The sequence below is a fragment of the Neovison vison genome, chromosome 2 (genome assembly GCF_020171115.1).
Source record: "Neovison vison isolate M4711 chromosome 2, ASM_NN_V1, whole genome shotgun sequence".
NCBI classification, from domain to species: domain Eukaryota; kingdom Metazoa; phylum Chordata; class Mammalia; order Carnivora; family Mustelidae; genus Neogale; species Neogale vison.
In genome coordinates this window covers 167,621,538-167,641,384 of record NC_058092.1, presented here as the reverse complement: position 1 = coordinate 167,641,384, position 19,847 = coordinate 167,621,538, and the positions used below count along the sequence as shown (strand labels likewise).

At 39.9% G+C, this 19,847-nt stretch overlaps 1 protein-coding gene across 2 annotated transcripts in view; it reads right to left on the bottom strand.

Moving 5' to 3' along the window:
• Positions 1–19,847, bottom strand: part of PRKG1 (protein kinase cGMP-dependent 1) — a 1,249,306-nt gene that overhangs the window by 349,505 nt on the left and 879,954 nt on the right. For both annotated transcript variants that reach the window (XM_044239523.1, XM_044239522.1), the window contains exon 5: positions 8,783–8,846. In XM_044239523.1, the coding sequence (XP_044095458.1) occupies positions 8,783–8,846 (64 nt within the window). The remainder of the gene's footprint in view (positions 1–8,782; positions 8,847–19,847) is intronic.

Below are 19,847 nucleotides of genomic sequence, written 5' to 3'. Positions count from 1 at the left end.
CTTTTGTAATTAGAGTAGTTTATAATTCAGACCGGGTTCTCACCGTGCTCTGTTAAAGGAACCCAGGGCTCATGGTGATCTATACGGATACTATCAAATGGCATTCTGCAAATGGGATCTCACACATATGTTGAAGGCAGGCTCCTATTGTGTAGTTTCATGCAAATTCACCACTTGTTTACAAGCCCCATAAATGGCAGCAGATCCCAAGTCCCAAGCAGGTCTGAATATCCTTATGCAGCAATCATGTCAGGCACTTTTCTCTGAACGTTTTCTGGAAAGCTGGTTTATTACAGATTGGTTTCCTATGTGCGGCACACATACATTTTAATGAATGACCAGTGGCATGGAGCAAAGCATACATATTCTGATGAGAAAATGACTGGAAAGGCCTTGTTTCAGAGTCTGTGGCTAGCATAAAATGGATTCCTGTCATAATAAATTAAAAACGCTGACTAGGAGAAAAATTATCTCTCACAGAAAAAAAAGAAAAAAAGACAAGAAAACATTTTCGGAAGGAAGCATCTCCTACTTATAAGAAAGAGTGGGGGCTGAAGGCAAGTGGTGTTTTTTTGTTTTTGTTTTTGTTTTTTTCTTCTTCATTTAATCCACAACTTTCCAAAATGCAAGGGAGGATAGCTGGGAAAGGTGTGGATTCTAGCATCAGACCAAATGGGTTATAACACCTAATTTACCCAGCCCTAGCGCCTCAGCCTTGGATCCCTCGCTAGAATCTGAATCTCATACATCTAATGGTATTTACCTCAGATGGCATCTTGCAGAAGACCCCGGTCCAGCACTGCAGTCAGCATGGGTCCGTAGAAAGCATTGCTGTTTTTGTCAGCTCTTTCCAGGCACCCAATGAAAAGAAATACCAAGTTCTTGCCTTTGAGGAACTTACAGTCTAAGGGAGTAAATCTTCACAGAACTGAGATTAAGGAAAGCCATGAATGCACACTTCTGTCCTCCACATACTGATAGCTAAATCGCTCAAGAGATACAGCACAAGCAACTCCCCACAAGGAGAGAAAGGGCCTCGGAACACAAAAGTCACCGAGCAGGTAGCTCTGAGAGAGTCCCAGCCAGGCAGAAGCAGTCTATATGGCTGGGAAACCCAGTCAACACGTATCAACCCACAACGTCTCGACTGCATGTCTTCTGCACTGCAGCTTTCCAAATATGTACTATTTCTGTGAATACTTCCCATTTTGGACTCTATTTTGCCACCCAGGCCATTCATAAGGCTGTCAACTCAAGGTCACCTCTTCAGGGCTGACTCTCCTAACAACCCTGGCCAAAACCCTTCACCCATCCCGGGCACTCTCCTTTCACCCTACTTTAATCCCATCATTCTTATGGCAGAGTTCCCAAGCGTGGCGTAGCTATGAACTGCGGCCAAGTTTCTATATCCGCACTACTGACATCTGGGGCTGGATACTGGTTGCAGTGCCCTGTGACTCTCCCAAGGCTCTAACAACCACAGAGGTCCCCAGGCATCACCGGCATCCACTCAGCCTTGCAGCTGGAGAGCCCGGGAGAACTCAGATACGCAATAGCCCTAAGCAGCTCCCCGGTTAACCATGCTGTGTCTGTATAGTACGTATTTTCCATAGGCACCAATATGTGGAAGGGGTCCATAAGTATTGCTCTCAGCACCCGACATGATGTGTTTACAGGGTTAATGATTTCATGTTTGTTATATAATTGAAGACCACGGCAATGCTACAAAATGCAGGATGGGATGCTAGTCCAGTGTCTTCATGAGACATTCACGAATGATGGGTTCAATAGTTTGCGAAAATCTCACCATTTTGAGAGACCTGAGCGACTGATCCTCTTAACACAGACAATGTAGAGGTCTACTTAAAAAGGAAAACAATACTCTCCCCACCCAAGTCTTCTCCAGGGCAAATTTCCAAGTTACTGCCATTGTGGTCTTACTCTGTTTCTAGCAACATGGTCCACATTCCACCACATCCTCGCCATCCCATACTTCTATTCTTCTCTTTTAAATTTATTTTAAAGCTTTAAGACACAGTTCATGCATTATAAAATTCACCCATTTAAAGTATATAAATCAATGGTTTTTTGGATATTTGAAGACTTAGGCAATCACCAAAATCGAACTTCAGATCTATCTAATCTAATCTAATCTATCACCAAAATATAACTTCAGAATATCATCATCACTGTGAAAAGAGACCCATACTCTGGACAGTCACTCACCAGAAGTCTCTCATCCTCCTGGGTCTAGCACTAATCTACTCACTGCTTCTACAGATTGGCCTACAAGAGACAAATAGAATTTGTCCAGAAAAGACCTTTCTTTGAAATAGAATCAGACAACGTATGGCATTTTTCTTCTCATGATGCCTTCATGATCATCCATGTGGTACCAAGTATCAGTGCTCAGTTTGTTTGTTCAGCCAAAAAACATTGCCTCGTATGAGTTTGCCATGTTCAATTTATCCATTCATGGACATCTGGGTTGCTCCTTTTTGGCTCTTAGGAATAATGTTGCAATGGACATTAGTGTCCTAGTGTTTGTGTGGATGTCTATTTTCAGTTCTCTTGGAAAATACACAAGAGTAGAATGTATGCATTACATGGTAACACTACGTTTCCCATTTTGAGGTGTGGTCAGATTTTTAAAGAAGCTACACGATTTTACCACTCCACCAGGGACGTATTAGTTTTAATTTCTTCACATCCACATTTATTATCACCTGTCTTTTTTTTTTTTTAAGCTATCCAAGTGTATGTGAAGTGGTATAACTTCATGGTTTTGATTTACATTTCCCTAATGACTATTAATGTTGAACATCTTTTTATGTGCTTAGTGGCCTTTTGCATATCTCCTTTGGGAAAATATCTCTTCATGTAAGTCATGTGCTGCTTTTAAAGATCTGAGAAAGAGGGGCACCTGGATGGCTCAGTGGGTTATAGCCTCTGCCTTTGGCTCAGGTCATGGTCCCAGGGTCCTGGGATCGAGCCCCGCATCAGACTCTCTGCTCAGCAGGAGCCTGCTTCTTCCTCTCCCTCTGCCTGCCTCTCTGCCTACTTGTGATCTCTGTCAAATAAAGAAATAAAAATCTTTAAAGGAAAAAAAAAAGATCTGAGAGAGAGAGAGAGAGACTGTGCATGCGTACACAGCAGCAGGACAAGGGGCAGAGGGAAAGGGAGAGAGAGGTATTTGGTTAAACATTATTCTGGATTTCTCACTGAGGGTGTTTTCTGTGGATAAGATTTGATCAGTGGACTTTGACCCATGTATATTTCCCTTTATAACTTGGGGGGGGTCTCATCCAATCAGCAGAAGATCTTCATAGACCACAGACTGACTTCCCCTGCCAAGAGGGAATTCTGCCAGCAGATGGTCTTTGGATTTGAACAGCAACACCAGTTCCTCCAGGCTCCAGAGCTCCAGCCCATCGTAGAGAGCCTGGACTTGCTAGCCTCCACAGTCACAGGAGCAAATCCCTTAGAACAAATCTCTCTATAGACATATACACATCCTGGGATGCCTGGATGGGTCAGTCAGTTAAGCATCCAATTTCGGCTCAGGTAATGATCCGAGGGTCCTGGGATCCAGTCCTGCATTGGGTTCCTTGCTTGGAAGACTGCTTCTCCCTCTCTCTCTCCCCCTGCTGTGCACCCGTTCTCTCTCTCTCTCTCCTCTCGCTCTCTCTCTCTCTGACAAATAAATAAATAAAATCTTAGGGAAAAAAAAGGCCTATACACATCCTATTCATTCTGCTTCTCTGAAGAACCCTGAATAATAAAAGTCCTTTATTGCATGTGGTTTGTGAATATGTTTTCCCATTCCATATTTCCTCCTATAATAGACTAAGATGTGAAAAAATCAGTATTAGAGTTCTTTCTTTATGTTTTAATCTCTACATCCTGCCAATACACACACACACACACATGCACACACACACATACACACACACATGCACACACACACACACACACACATACACACACACACACACACCATCCATGTCATTCCCCTTCAAAAGGAGCTATTTGCCTCACAGAAGACACCAGCAAGAACTAAACAATTCAATCTCCAAATTCAGATCCTTTATGCCAAAGCAATTGAGAAAGAACAGGTCTTTGAATTCCCTCCAGCTTGGCTTCGAATGGCAAGAGCCAGGCCTAAAGGAAGGGAAGGAAAAGTTTAATTCTACAACACATTTCAGAAGAATTAATAACGTTCCTGTCTGCTCCATCAGTTTCTTTCCTGAAGACTCTAGGACTGTTTATAGTGGTAAAAAGCGAGCTTTTTACCAGGGAAAGAGGACCTTCCCTGCATTACTCAACTGGAGAGATGCACAAGGATCTGGGAAGATGCCGCCATGAAAACGTATGGCCAAGAAACAATGAAATACCTCATCATACCTTACAGTAAGAAGTGGGGGTTGGGAGGACTCTGTTACATTAACCTCCTTCTCCAGCCATGTTCCCTGGACTATATAATCTGCTATTTGTTCTCTACCATATTATCAGTAATGGTGGACTGAACACATTTCATCCTTGCCTTTTTTTTCTACTTTTACTTTGTCTTTTGAGGAAGTCCAAAGAATATTATTTGTCTAAGACCTTGTCAGGGCCATGACAGTCCAAGTATCCAATACAAATAATATTAATAATAGTAATAAAATAAAAAACTTTAAAAATACCCACACAAATAAATGTATCATCTAGGGAAACAAACCAAAACAACCCATTATTTAGGTTCAGATGTGCACAAGATCCAACCATACGAAACTGCAGACCCCAAAGTAAAGAGCTTTAAAAGTGTAGCAAAGAGGCTTTTTTAATTCTAAGACAACCAAATCCAATTTTTTAATGAGTGAATTGGACATGAAACAGATTTCAATAAAAGCAAAGAAGTGGTTTTGATGTGCTTTATTTTCCATTTAAAAATCAAGAGATTTAAATATAGTACCCATGCCCCACTTCTATTCACATAAAGGGAAATTATGCTATGCCAAGTGGTGAAAAGTAAAATTGTTGGCTTGATTTGCTCTTCAATCTGGCATTTTCCACAAAGTACAGTTTTCCTTGAGTTATCTAAACTTTTTCACCCTCATTGGTGAAAGCATAATTCCTACCCTAAGTAACTTCAGGCACTCTTTGTGATATGGCTTTGAATCAGGTTAATCATTGATCATGTTTTCTATAAGGAAATGTTTTTATTTGTAAATTTCTTTAAAGGTGTCACTGCAGTCCTGATAGCTGAGTGAACATTAGACACTGGGCTTATTCTCCATTGTGCTGGGATAGGTAAGCACTGAAGGGAACTGTTTCTCAATTGGAGATGAATGAGGAATGGTCCCATCCATTTGACATATGTCATTCATCAAGATGACTAATCATGTATAAATAAAGGAGAAGGAAAGTGTGTTATGTTGTTGGAGTAATAAAAAAGAGATCACATCCTATCTTATAATTTTGCAGTTCTTTTCATTTACACACAGGTGTTTCTTAGATTCTCAGAACAGATTCTAACACCTGACTAATACAAATATATATATTTTTGCTATAATATATGGGCTAGAATAGAGGTCAATGAAATCAGTTTATAAAGTCAGAGCTTGGTATTCCCCACATGCTCCTAAAAATCCTCTTCTAATTTATTTTACAAACAACAAAATGGCTTATCTAGCAAACCATGTATTTGGAGTACCTAAAACAATCTGGTATATATTAAGGCTCAGTTTGGGTCAGGTATGGGATGACAAAAGTGCATTATGGTGATAATAACATGAATAATTAGAAAGCCACATAAATTATTTCAACCTGTCTTGCAAAACACAACTTAGGAAAATTCTGGGATTATTTTGTTTCATCCAGATAGGCCTTTTGCCAAGAACCTATGCCTACACACAACTCCTCAAAGGCCTAGAGAGAATGTTTGTAGGTCTCTTTAAAAAGGCAAGAGAGTCAAAATGCAGAGGCAATTTTTCTACTATGTGATATAAAAGTAAAGAAGAAAGGGGCACTAAGTTGCTATAATTGGAGCGAGGGTATTAGATTCTGACTTAGAAGCTCACAGGGAAGAGCAAACAAGTGGGTACATCTGTGCTAGAAATCACAAAGGGGATAGGGGCACCAGAAATGACTCACACGGGGCTTCTCTTTCACCTGAAGAAGTCAATGCCCCAACTATCCCACGGTGTCCTCAAGGACCTCCTGAGCCACGTCATCAGTGAAACTGTTCTCATTTCTCTACCAGTGACACTTGATAGCTCTCTCCATCCCTAACTCCCCTGGCCCAAGTCTGCAAAATTCCTTCTGTGCATTAAGGACAGGAAAGATTTCCCCACTTTAGGACCCATGTCTGCCCTCCCCTCTGCCCGGCAAGCATGGTATCTCATATCTACACTTAGATCTCAGCGTGAACATCACCTCCTCAGAGAGATCCCCCATTGATGAACTGGTCCAGAGTGGCTTCATCCCTCAAGGCTATTTTCCCTCCTTAGTGCTCATCTGTAACCTCTGCTGGAACTTCCGCCTGAGTCCCCCGAGCTTGGAACAATTCCTGGCACGTGGCAGGGCTCCATAAATATTTGTCCAACAAACAAGGCTGTAACTTCTTTGTTGAAAGCTATAATAATATTGCTTTCCTTTCAAGATAATCTGGGCTTCTTTCATCTTGAGGATATTTGCAGCAAAAAGACAGCTCACTTATTATGCAAGCACATTTCCCTTTAATGTTATGTGACACTGGTATTGCTTTTGTTCTTACAAATTTGCTGCACTCCATCTGATACATCGTTTAATCTAATTTCTCACTGCGCTTGTTGATTCAACTTGAGTTGAAGGCTTTTCACGCATTGGGTAGTCTATTTATAGGTCTACCTCGCATTTTGTCTGTTGACTTCATTTCCATGCCCTCAAGACAAATATGTGGGCACTTCATCACACATTTGCCTTCCAAGGCAGTGAGGGTGTGGGCTGTGCTAAGGCTCACGCCATCCATCCCAAGGTAAATTAAGGCATCTTTTGATTAGGAGAATCTGACATAACATGCAAACCCATTTCTCTGGTCAGAATTATTATAGAGCCAAAGCTCTTGTTTTGCAGAAAATACAGATCCTTCCACAGATGTGAAAAAGAAAGAATATGACTGAAAGATTTTTCTTTTTCTTTTTTTTTTTTTTTTTTTTTTTTAGTAGGGCTTGATTGGGTCTAGTAAATGTATACATTCAGCTTCCTTGGTTTTAAAAGAAAAGGGTCATCAGATCTTCAGTGTATTCAGCGAGGAAAGCAAAACAAAAAGAACTGGGAAAAACAATTTTACACCCCAAGAGGTTGCAGGTACAGGGGTTGGGGCATTCAGAGAGAAATCCAGCCAGTATTTTTTCTTGTGAATTCTTTATACCCGAACCTAGGACTCAAATGTGCTTTACTATGCATTCACATAGTTGACAAGGGAGACCAATGAATCATAGGAAAGCCCTCTTCCATAGGCGTGGAAGGAAGAATGTGTATATAGGCACTTCTCGGGTTCTAACGATCACTGAATGACCAGGAGGGTGAGGAGTCAGAGAGAAAAACATTTCACTCCTGTTAACGCACCCCTACAACAATTCGTCAGCCTCCAGAGACTCAAACCCCCTGATGCACCATCTATTCTTGGCCCCACTCCTCCCCGAGTGCCTCCCCCTCCTCGCTCCGCTGATCTCCCATGGTCAGCCTCCGCCATCCTGCCTGCACCTGCTGCAAGCTCCCCATTCTCTCCCTCCACCACTCCTGGTTTCCTGGCCAAATACCCATCCATGTGTCTATGGGGAATAGGGACCCCAACTTCCAGAAGGAATGATGAGCAAATGCTAATGGCCTCATCACACTGCCCCACCTCCCCCGGGAAGAACCCCACCATATTCTTCTCCACTATCTCAGCGCCACACTGAAAACTCTTGCCACCTTTTGCTCCAGCAGAGTCCAGCTTGAGCTCTGTCCCCGAGTCTTAAATGAACTCGTCCTTGCCTGTTTAATTTAGGCTTGGCTGGTTAACATCTAGTGGCACAGGAGCATACCTGGCCATCACACTGTTTTAGTTCAAACACACCTCCATTTTCTCCTGCCTTCTCATCTGCCTGCAAACCTCTCATACCTCTGTCCCCTCCTCATTTTCAGAATGGCCTTGCATTCTGGATCACTGAGGAAACAGGATACCACAACAACTTTTCTCCAGCTCCTACTACACCCCCATCACCCCACCGACCCGCACTGCACCCCAGTACCCTTCCTTCCCGGTCTCTGGAGGCACCAGAGACCCTATCCTTTTGAGCTCACTCAAGACCACCTGAGCTCTGCAGGTTCAGAGAATAAATAACAGTGATCTTTTACATGCAGGCACACAACCAAGGTGTATCCAATACACTCAGACACTACTACAACAGTATCCAACCACTAAGCCCTGATGTAAATTGGCTCATCCAAAGCTTTAGCATTCTGGGTAATTAATGCAATCCTGGTTTACCGTCTGTAGTTAGAGAAATACTCTAGCTCCTATTCTTGGAATTCAAAATCACATTCTATTTGCCACAAGGAGGTTTCCCTCCCTCTGTCGCTCAGTTGATTTGCACATTTCTAACTGTAGATAAGTGACAGATGTGCTGAGCTGCTTTTTATTTGAAGCCAAGTAGAGAGCTCATCCTGGAGCATAAAAATATTTACAAGGTTTCTGTAGTAGACGACTTGTCATCACACTGCTGTGCTGGGCTATGTCCCATCTCCAAAAGTTCAAGGACAAAAAGCAATTTACCTCTTCAAGGACATCGGCAAGCTTACTGAGGATTTCTTCAGGAAGGCTCTGGAATGTTGGGACACTGAAAAACAAAAGAGATGATGCTGAAGCAACTTTCTTTCACAAACAAGGCGCAAGGTGCAAATGCATTTCAGGACAAAGAACCTGCAGATAAAGATCAAAGCAGGAACTTAAGCATGGCTTGATGACCAACAAGGAAAACAAATGTTGTACTAGAAAGAACTTGGAGTCTGAACAGAACTGAGCTCAAATCCCACTGATAATTACCTGTGGGACCACAGATGCCTCAGTGATAATGGGGAGAAAACCACTTTTTTCCTTATCAGTCTGTGTCACCAGATCTACCACTGTTCCTTCTGCCTCTCTGGGTCCCTCTAGGCACTCACTCACAAGCACACGCACTCAAACACACAGGCAAAAAGTCCTTCTACAGACCAACTCCTGCTCATGCTTTAGGACACAGCTCCATCAATGATATGCTCAGACCTTCAGGCATTCATCCAACAACCTTGGAAGCTTCCTCTCTCCCCAACTCCCTCCAGCTAGGTCCTGTATCCGTGAGCTCCTGTATCCCTTGCTAATACCGTCATTAGATACTTAGTCAGGTATTTGTTCCTGGGTGTTCTCCCTGTTAGGATTTAAAACTCCACAAAAAGAAGAAAGATTTATCGGTCTTGTTTAACCCCTGCGTTTTCCATTATTTACAAATAACTCAATAGAGGATGCTGAGGCAAGTTATGAAAGCATAGATGTGTGAATGCTTCCTGTGACAATTAGATCAGATCAGACAGGGTGGAAAAAAAGCCAGACTCGGTAGACCAGGGAAATTATTAATTCTTCTCTACTCCTCTTATTTTCCCCCCACTGACCAGCAAATGAAAATACTGAGTGATGTTAAATGCATAAACCCATGAGTTATTTTATATTTGAAATAGTAATAAACTTAAAAAAATTAGAAAAAAAAACTTCATCAACACATAATTTGTGAAGCACCACTGGAAAATCTAACTGGGATATAGAAGTAAATTCCCATTTAATCCCATCTCGGTGCTTGAATAGAGAGAGGATGCTAAACGAACACATACACGTTTATATATCTGATTTTTGACTTAGCAAATTACTCCAGCTTGATTAGAACAAAACAATGAAAGAAGCCACAGCATACTATTTGGATGTAAGCATGGAAGTTCTGTTAATTTGTCACTCTGACTCCTATTACTTAATGTAAAGCCTATTGATAAAATCCCAGGGTTTTACGAAGAGGTAGAACAATTCACCCAGGACCATCTGCTCCACCAGATTTACTGCGGCAGTCTTGGCCACGTGGGTTTTAATTTCCAGAAGGCAGTCTATTTCAGCAGCTGGATGGAACTTATCTCAGAAAGAGAGGAAGACAGAAGAAGCTGTTACCCGAAGTGATGCAGATTGAAAAATCTAGCCCTTCCTTGTTCTTTTAATGAGCTGTGTCTCCGAGTCTCCTAAGATCTAAGAACAATTAGAATGCCCCCCTCCCAGTGGGTATTTGCAGGAAACACAAACTATAACTGAGTTTTTCTCCTTTCATTGTAATGAGCCCCCTTCTTTAGACAGGGGCTCCGCTATTTATTTCAACAATGGCTATGTCTATGCCAAGTCATAACATCAATACTTCAATGTTCCCCAGAGTTCTTATCTATGGAAAAAAATAAATAAATATTTGCTTGACTATATAATACACTAAATGGAAACGGAAACATTAAGTTTTAGGAGGGCACTTTAAATTACCTTCTACAAGTTCATTTTTTTCCCCCTAGCTTTGAGGTATAACAAAATTAGAAGATATTGAAAGTGTACATCATCATGATATGATACACATCGTAAAGGGTACTTCCCATCTAGTTCATTAACACAATGGTCACCTCACAAGTTTTTTGGCTTTTTTGGTGGAAAACATTCCAGTTGTCCTCCTTTAGCATAATTCACAGTGGGATTGATCATCCTCACGGAATTACACATGAGATACAGACTTTACTCATCCTAAACCACAGCTGAAAATTTGTATTCTTTTACTAGCCTCTTCCTGTGTCCTCGGTCCTCCAGCGCCCTGCAACCACTTTTCTACTGGATCTTTCTCTGAGCTTGACTTTTATTTAGGTTCCACATTTATATGATACAATGTATCTGTCTTTCTCAGTCTGGCCTGCTAGACTTAGCATAATGCCTTCAAGGTCCATCCCCCCTGCAAATACAAACTGCAGGATTTCCTTCTTTCTCATGCTTGAATAATGTTCCATTGTATACTTAACATGATCTCCTACTTAAATGTCTCACAGCCTTCAGCAGCACTTGTTACTAACAAAAATTAAGGGTGATTTTTAAGAAGAAAGACTGTAAAAAACTATCCATAACAACCGGAGAACTTCTAGATTGAACAAAATAGAAAGCAATTAAAAAAATAAATAACTCCACTTTAGAAAATTGCGCTGAAAACACTTCTGTAGCCATCTTTAAAATCTTAAGATATTTATTACTACAAACACTCCATAAGGACTCTCATATAATTTGCTCTTTAAGAATTATTGGTTACCAGTAGCTTGAACACCAAGAACTGAGAATACTCATAATCTGGAATTCAACCCATGAAATGTGGTTATATTTCTCCCAAATACATCAAAAGATTCCACTGATATGGACATATAATTCAAGATGAAGTTGTTTATGATTTAGAAAACTTAAGGCAAAATAATTATCAGGACAAACTTTGAGAACATGTTTCAACAGTAGAGGAGGATATTTAAATGTATGTAAAAATAATTATAATTATTTGCATGCTAATTACAAGTAAATCTTACATATCTATTAAAACATTTTGCTCCCTAAGGACTCTCAATAGGCCTGAAGTTATAGAACACATTTGAATGTAATGTAATAAACATGATTTAATATATGTAAAGCTTCACAATTGGCTTTTTACGTTTTTTTAAGATTCATTTTAGAGAGAGAAAGGGAGGGAAGAAAGGAGGGAGCAGAATGGGCAGAAAGAGAGGAAAAGCTTAAGCAGACTCCCCAGTCAGTGGGGAGCCTGATACACGGCTCAGTCTCACAACCCCAAGATCATGACCTGAGCCAATTCTGAGAGTCCTATGCTTAACAGACAGCACGACCCAGGCGCCTCACCACTGGCTTTTCTAACAGATTGAAGTAAGTACTTGGTATTTGCAATGACAATAACTGAAGATGAGATGAGTGCTTTCTATTTGCCAGGCACTAGGCTAGGGATATTACAGAAAGCATGAAGGTTCATTTCACAACCACCTTCTGAAATAATCCACTTCACAAATTTGACAAGCACAACCTTGAGAATTTGCCCGAGATCATAGCACTCAATGTAGGTGAAGGATGAGAAGGACACGGAGCTCGTCACTTACCACTGAGCTACACAGCTTACAGTCAAAGTATTATTAGCAAATGCCTCATGCAGCTTTTCATGCAACTTTCAAACCGGTTCCATATACTTTTATACAATGATTTGGATATGAATAGTATTAAGGATATGAGATTTATTAACAAATAATTTTTTTGATTTTTTTAATATTTTGATTCTTTTTTATTTTTTGATTTTCACTATGAAAACAGTTGAACAAATTGAAAGGCTGAAAGAATAGCTCGAGAATCACCTGTATCCCTACTATCCAGATTTGCAACTGTTACCATCTTTGTTTCCTCTACCCTCAGTTTGTCTTTTCCTACGTGTATAGTGATAAAAAGGCTTATAGATATTTTGATGAAATATTTGAAAGTTGCAGATATCACCTTACCCCTAATCTTCAGTTATTAAAAATAAGAACACGTTCCTAAATAACTATTATAATACAATCAGAAAATCAACTTCGATTCTGGATACCATCTAGTCTCTGTTTCATATTCAAATATTATTGTTCAATAATGTCTTTCCTGGTTTGTTTTTTCTTCTCAAACCAGGATCCAATAAGATTCTACACATTGGTTATGGCTGTTACATTCTTCTAGTCTCTTATTCTAAAAGATCCTTCCACCCTGCCTTCATGGCACTGACTTTTGGAAGACACTGGGACCATGGTCTCATTGGATGTCCCACATTCTGAATTTGCCTTAATGATTTTATTTTTGCTAATCCATTCCTTGAAAGTTACAACAGAGGGGAAAGGAAATCCAAGTACAAAAAATTATATCTCAGCCATGTGTTGATGATCTATCTAGATAGATAGATAGATTGCATATATATTGCATATGCAATATATACAAAATAACATAATCGTATATAGAAGCAGTTCTTGGAAGGTGATCTAAGGGGCTATGCTGAGACCTTTTTGAGGGGTTCCTCAAAGTCAAAGCAAATAGTTTAAGTTGTAATTTGCCTTTTTCACCTTAGTTTTCACATATGTACCACAGAATCCCCCAGAGACTCCATGACATATGGTAATGATGACATCACTTTGATATATATGTGTGGATTTCATATATATACACATTTATAATAAACATATAATATATAACACATATTATATTTTATATATACTTATGCTCGTAAGCTCTTGTGTTTCCTAGAATTTTTTTTAAGGTAGTGTGTAGGTTTAGGATATGTGTGCTATTTGCAGATATTAACTCAGTATAATTTCAGTAATTCTGGGCTCTTACTAAACATTTTTCACACATGTAACTTTATTATTGTCCAACATATCATTGTTTTGAACTCCTGAGTAACTATGGTTATTCAGGCTTGATACATGTTCCTTGTGTCAAGGTGAAAAAGAAAAAAAGGAAGAAGAAGAAGAAGAAAACACATTTGGATAACTTCTGTTGCAGTAATCATTTTATATTTTTTCTTCAAAAACATTTTTTAAAGATTTTATTCATTTATTTGACAGAGATCACAAGCAGGCAGAGAGAGAGGGGGAGGCAGGCTCCTCGCTAAGCAGAGAGCCTGAAGCGGGGCTCGATCCCAGGACCCTGGGATCATGACCTGAGCTGAAGGCAGAGGCTTCAACCCACTGAGCCACCCAGGTGCCCCTTCAAAAACATTTCTAACTGTAAAAATTTTATCTAATGCAGTTATAATTCTAGAATTTTGTGATTATTGGTATTAAGAACTTAATAAAATAAAGTTTATTATCTTTTTGTTCACTTTTAGGGATGGATCACCGACTTTGAAAGGCGAGACTGGAAGACTCCTCAAGCTACAGCTGCCAATTTCTAAACCTAAAGACACTGAAAAACATAAAGGACACATCAGAGAATTATCTGACTCATGGATGGATAAATCTTGTCCAAAGCAATTTGGAAACACTATAAATGAGGAAAATATGACAATAGCTACTTTTCCCCTCAATGTTACAATTTACCTTATTGTCTTACCCAACAGAGTATTTCAAAATTAACTTTATCATGCTAGTTATGTCATTTTGAGCCCAATCATGGACAAATTCCTTTTCAGGGAAAAGGAAATTGAGCTTTTAAATGTAGTCATGATGAAGTTTTGAGAAACAGAACTGATTTGGTATGGCTTCTCAGATTAAGAAGGAGAGCATTTTACAGGATGAGTGATCATCAAGTCCTGGCTGGAAAGACCTCCAGGACAGCTCAGAGACCCCTGAAGGCATGCAGACTTGACTCCATGCCTGCTGGATGACCTCAGTACAAGAAAGCATTGCACTGTCTCCATCCAATGATACAGTATCTTCTTGCATTTAAGACAGAGCTGCAGGCACAAAAAGGAGTTGAGATCTTCTTTACAGAAATGTACTTTTGCTGTACCAATGGATGCATCTATAGCCGTGGCTAGACTTGCTCCTTTGCTTGTATTTATTTGATATCAGAAACAACTGATCATCAAAAAAAAATAATCTTTTCTATGAGCGCACGGCAACAGACACCTGTGGTACTGGCTGCTCCCTGTGGAATAACTGTCCATGATGATGGTTTACCCTGGCACAGTGATGCTGATATTTACATAGATGGTGCAGAAGCAGCCGTGGCCCCTCAGCACAAATTAAGGCAGTAACACTAAACTGCTGCAGGTGCCATTAACTTCTTCATCACCACTTAGAGTTAAAAGTTAAATAAATGCCAGGGTTACTTTCAAACATTTTTGATGCAACAGTAAGAGTTATTCATTGTATCATGTTTCAACGCTTGAATATGTGTTTTTTGAACACTGTAACAAAGTGGCAAGTCCACTTACAGCCCTTCTGGGGCTACTGAAGCAAGACGGCTGTCTCAGGGAAAATCACTTGCATAATTGTTGGAGTTGCAAGATGAAGAGTTCCACTTTTTATATGGAACATCATTTTTACTTGGCAGTGACCAACCAACTGTGGTTATGCAGATTTGAGGATCTGGCAGACAATTCTTCAAAAAGAACAAAGTGAGCCCATGACTTCAAAAACAAAACAAAACAAAACCAAAAATCAAAAAAACCAGCAGTATTTGTTGCCAATGATAAGATGTAAACTCTCAAATGAAAATTAAAACATCCGACAAACCTTATCTGCCACTTTGGGCTTAACACCTTTCTGATTCTCCAAGACTCTTCTGATGAGATATCAATGATAGGTGGATATTAACAAATGGGAGTTTTTTTTTTTAATTGGGAATTCTGCATAACTTGGTGAACCAGTATTTTCCAGATGATTGATGCATGATGTTACAAAATCATGCATGAAGAAAGATCTATTCAAAGTACAAGATGAATCAATGGATCTTAATATAGTTACTGCTTCACATTCCATATTGTAATTAAGCTTTAATAAACTACCACTTGTTGGGTAATGCTATAATATTAAATAAGAACATCCAAAATTAGCTGAAAAGACCATCAGCTTACTTCTCCCTTTTCCTACTACGTCTCCCTCTGGGAATGATCTTTTCATATAGTTCAACCAGAAGAAGAGAAATTGAACAGATTGAATACAGAAGCAAATATGAGAATCTCTTCCACTAAGCCAGATACTGACAGATTGGCAAAAATGTAAACTTAAACTTCTATTTGCACTAAGTTCTGTTTGTTTGTTTTGAGAAGATATAGTCATCTTTATTAAAAATCGGCTACTTTACGTTAAAATAGAGTGTTTATTTTTGGCATGTTTAAATGTATTAGTAAATATTTTAAAATATTCTCATTACCTCCTAATATTGTAAATATTGATAGATATAACCCACATAAGTTGGGGAACCACTGATGTACAGTGATTTATTGATAAAAACCATGTATGACATGGAATACCTACAGGATATTATTACAAGGAAAATGGGATAAAAATTATGGAGACTCTCAGATAGTTGTTTTTACTAAATCCCCATATAGTTACAAGTAGAGAGTCTTTGCTGGAGATTATCACAAAGGTAACGAGTACGTTAGGTGGAGTAACAATCTTTTTTATTTTTTTCCTTTTATCTTTGTGTTTTCAAGATTTTCTGTGTTAGGACTGTATTTTTTGTCATACGGAGTATTACAAAATACACAATCATGGTTCCAGCTAAGTAAAACATACCTGATGGGTCCATTTCAAAGAAAATTGTTTTTAGTGTTGTTAAAAATACTGGTTTAATTCAATTACTTATAACTCCCTCAAACGTGAGTGCCTATTAGGGGCCATAAATTGTTGTAGGTGTTTGGGATTCATCAACAAACGCAAAGGTTCCTATGTACTGATCAAAGAACTAGTAAATAGTAAACATAACATATATCCTACATGTGATATTTTACACTCATGTATATATCATAGAGCACTTTAGGTTAGGGCTCCAGCATTTTCCACAAAACAAAACAAAACAAAACAAAAAGTCCCACAGGGTAGCAGGGATTACAATGGGAGGGGATTTAAGATGAAAGATTGAACCGGATTAGGATGTCCTCATTGATAATGTGAGATTGTTGCAGACGTCTGAGCGGTGGGAAGGACAGTCAGCCGCAGATCTAAGAGAGAGGATCCAGGTAGAGGAACCAGGAGGGCAAGGGGTCTGCAGCCCTTAGTGGATTCCAGGAGCAGCACGGTGGGGCTCTAGTGTCCAGAGTTCAACAGCTGGGGGAGAATGGAAGAGCACGGGCATCAAGAGGGAAGGGGGAAATGCAGATCACGAAGGAGCATGTGCCTCTCACCCCCCAAAGGACTTGGCTTCCATCTGAGTGAAACGTGCAGACACTGCAGGGTTCTGAGTGGGTGTGGCAAGGTCTCGCTCCCAAATTAAAAGGACCCTCTCCCAGCTCTGTGGAGAGTCAATGGCCAGGCAGCCACAGTAGAGACTGTAGACCAGCAAGGAACCTCCATCTCCCATCTGACAGATGTATTTGCAAAAGGGGGAAGCAGTTGGCACTTGAGCTCTGTGATAGGGTCAGATCAGGCAGTGTGATTTCCCGGTGGACTGGATGTGGGATCAGAGGGAGGGAGGTGGAGGACGACTTTGTGGTCAGCAATCTGTAAGAACAGTTTATTTTTCATACCCCACAAACAATTTGTTTTCAAACCTACTTAGTAGCAAAGGGCTTGACTTTATCAGGTTTTCATTTTTAAATATCATCAGAGTATTAGAGGTAGTTCCATATGTCTAAGGGAAGACATCTCTAGCCAAACTAAGTGTGGAGCTAGTTCATCAGTGTCCTCTACCAAGAGCACAGCACGAGGTGGCAGAACTTATCTTCAGGTAGCATTTAGAGACAGGAAGCCTTTTTATTCTGCTATAAGAAATCAGCTCAGTATCAAGTTGAATGCCAAGAATATCGACAGGTACTATTTATTTCTGTGCCAATGGCTTCCTACAGCTCATGCCAATTGAATAAAAGCGGAAATCTCTGACTTACCAAGGAAACCAATTTCTACTGATGAAGGATTAAGTAAGGGTCCTTCTTCATCTCACAGATATCTGAGCCTTCCCCTTAATGAGCTCACCAATGCTTCCCCCCATCCAACATACTTTGCTCCCCTGATGAGATCATTTGGCATCGATCCCATTTCAGTCTGCTGTGCAATGGTCTTATAACTGATCTTCCTTCCTGGAGTCTCTTGTGGCCCCCTCTGTGCATTACTCACTCATCACTGCCAGATTTATTGTCTGTCGGCAGCATTCAGCTCTTACCACCCAATGGCTCCAACCTCCAAAGGCTAGCTCTTATCTCACCAGATTCTAAGAATTACCATTTTTCCTGTGTGTAAAGATAGTTTAAATAAAGCAAACCATTATGGAGACATCATTGAGGTATAATTTTATCATCTGCGTGATACAATGCAAACGCCTTAGCCTGGACCGGTGGGTAGTGAGTAAGCATATGGGCCTCCGGATGAAAGAGAATCAAGCTGAGTTAAGCTCTGCTGCTAATTACTAGCTATGCCCCTGGCAAGCAGTTTGACTTCCCGAGGTCTCAGCCTCCTTCCCTTAAAAAAAGGCGGGATAGATCTTACCACCCACTGCATAGGGCTGTGTTGAACATAAGCAAAATAGCAGATATTAAGTATTAAGAAGGTTCCTGGCACATAGGAAACAACCAATAAACTTCAGCAGCCACCACAATTATAAACATATTTTTGTTCTAAAAGTTATCATTGTTTAAGACCTTCAATAATCAAAATAAATGTTCTAATAGGTCAGATATAAATCTCATTATAGACTCAAGAGTGCTAGAAATGCACATTTCTTCACTCTCTTCAATTAAGGTATATTTGATCTGGGGTAGGAACCCTTCTTTCTCAGGTAGCCATCTGAAGACATTCATTGTTCAGTCCTTCCTCAAGGTCACATCCAACCCAAGAGTCAGGTCATACCCAGAAGATAGAAAGTAAAATCTTTCATCTCTCTGCTTTCAAGGTCACCAAGGACCCTTGATGTCCAATGGCTCTCTGCTCTTGTGCCCATAGATGACGAAGGGGACCTTTGGTCAAGCGGGAACCCTGGTGCTTCTAGTCAGCCTTCCCAGGTGAGTCTATGCAGAGAAATCCATTCCTAGAGAACGATTTACAAGGTATTCTCTTTCTCCATTTGACTCCAGACACTCTGCAATCTCATTAAATGCATTTAGGCTTTAAAAAATAGATAACATCTTATCTTCCAGAAGTCTCTAGTATTGACCACAAATTCTCAGATCAAGAAATTCACATGTTTACTGCAGCATTATTCACATAAGCCAAGACAGAGGAACAACCTAAGGAACCCATCAATGGAGGGAGTGGATAAAGATGGTGTGAGACATAGATACACAGGTGTCTCTATGGTATGGGTTATGTAATAGAGTCACACATATAGAGGTGATAGACACAGACTAGTATTCAGCCATGAGAAAGGAAGACATCCTGCCATTACAGCATGGATGGACCCTGAGCACATTTTACAAGTGAGAAAAGTCAAACAGAAAGCACCAAGTACTGTAAGACATCACTTATTTATGGAGTGTAAAAAAATATTTTGATAAAAAGCAAAAACAAAAACAACAAAAACAACAACAAAAAACAAAAACAAAAAACAAAACCCAAAACCCAGTAAAATAGGGGTTACCAGGTCATAGGGAAGGGGGGTGGAGATAAAACAGATATTTAAGGGTACAAACTGACAACAGTAAATAAAAATATTAGTAGGCAAGTCATGAAGATACATATAATGCCCAGCGTAGTAAATCCAGGCAAGCAAACTGGCTAAGAGTCTAGAGCTTAATTATTTCAGCTCTAGAAGAAAGATGTGATGGAGGTGATTATTGTCACAATGGCAAACAAATTACAATATATAAATGTATCAAATTAACACAGTGTACACCTTAAATTTGTAATGTTATTTTGTAATGCCAAATATAGTCGATTAAAAAAAAAAAGAGAAAGCCTGCAGATCTGTCTAGAAAAGAGGAAGGGGTGTAGTAATGGGAAAATTTTTCAGTAATTTATATATGAATAAATAAATCCATCACTAGTATTTGCAGAGGCCTGATGTCTTATGCAACCAAGCACTGTCCATGATAATCACCATTTCCCACAACACACACACAGACACAGCTACTTGTCTCGTCTGCACTTGGACACGGGGTGGACAATAGCAGGGTGGGAAGAAAGGAGCTGAGGAGAGGTCC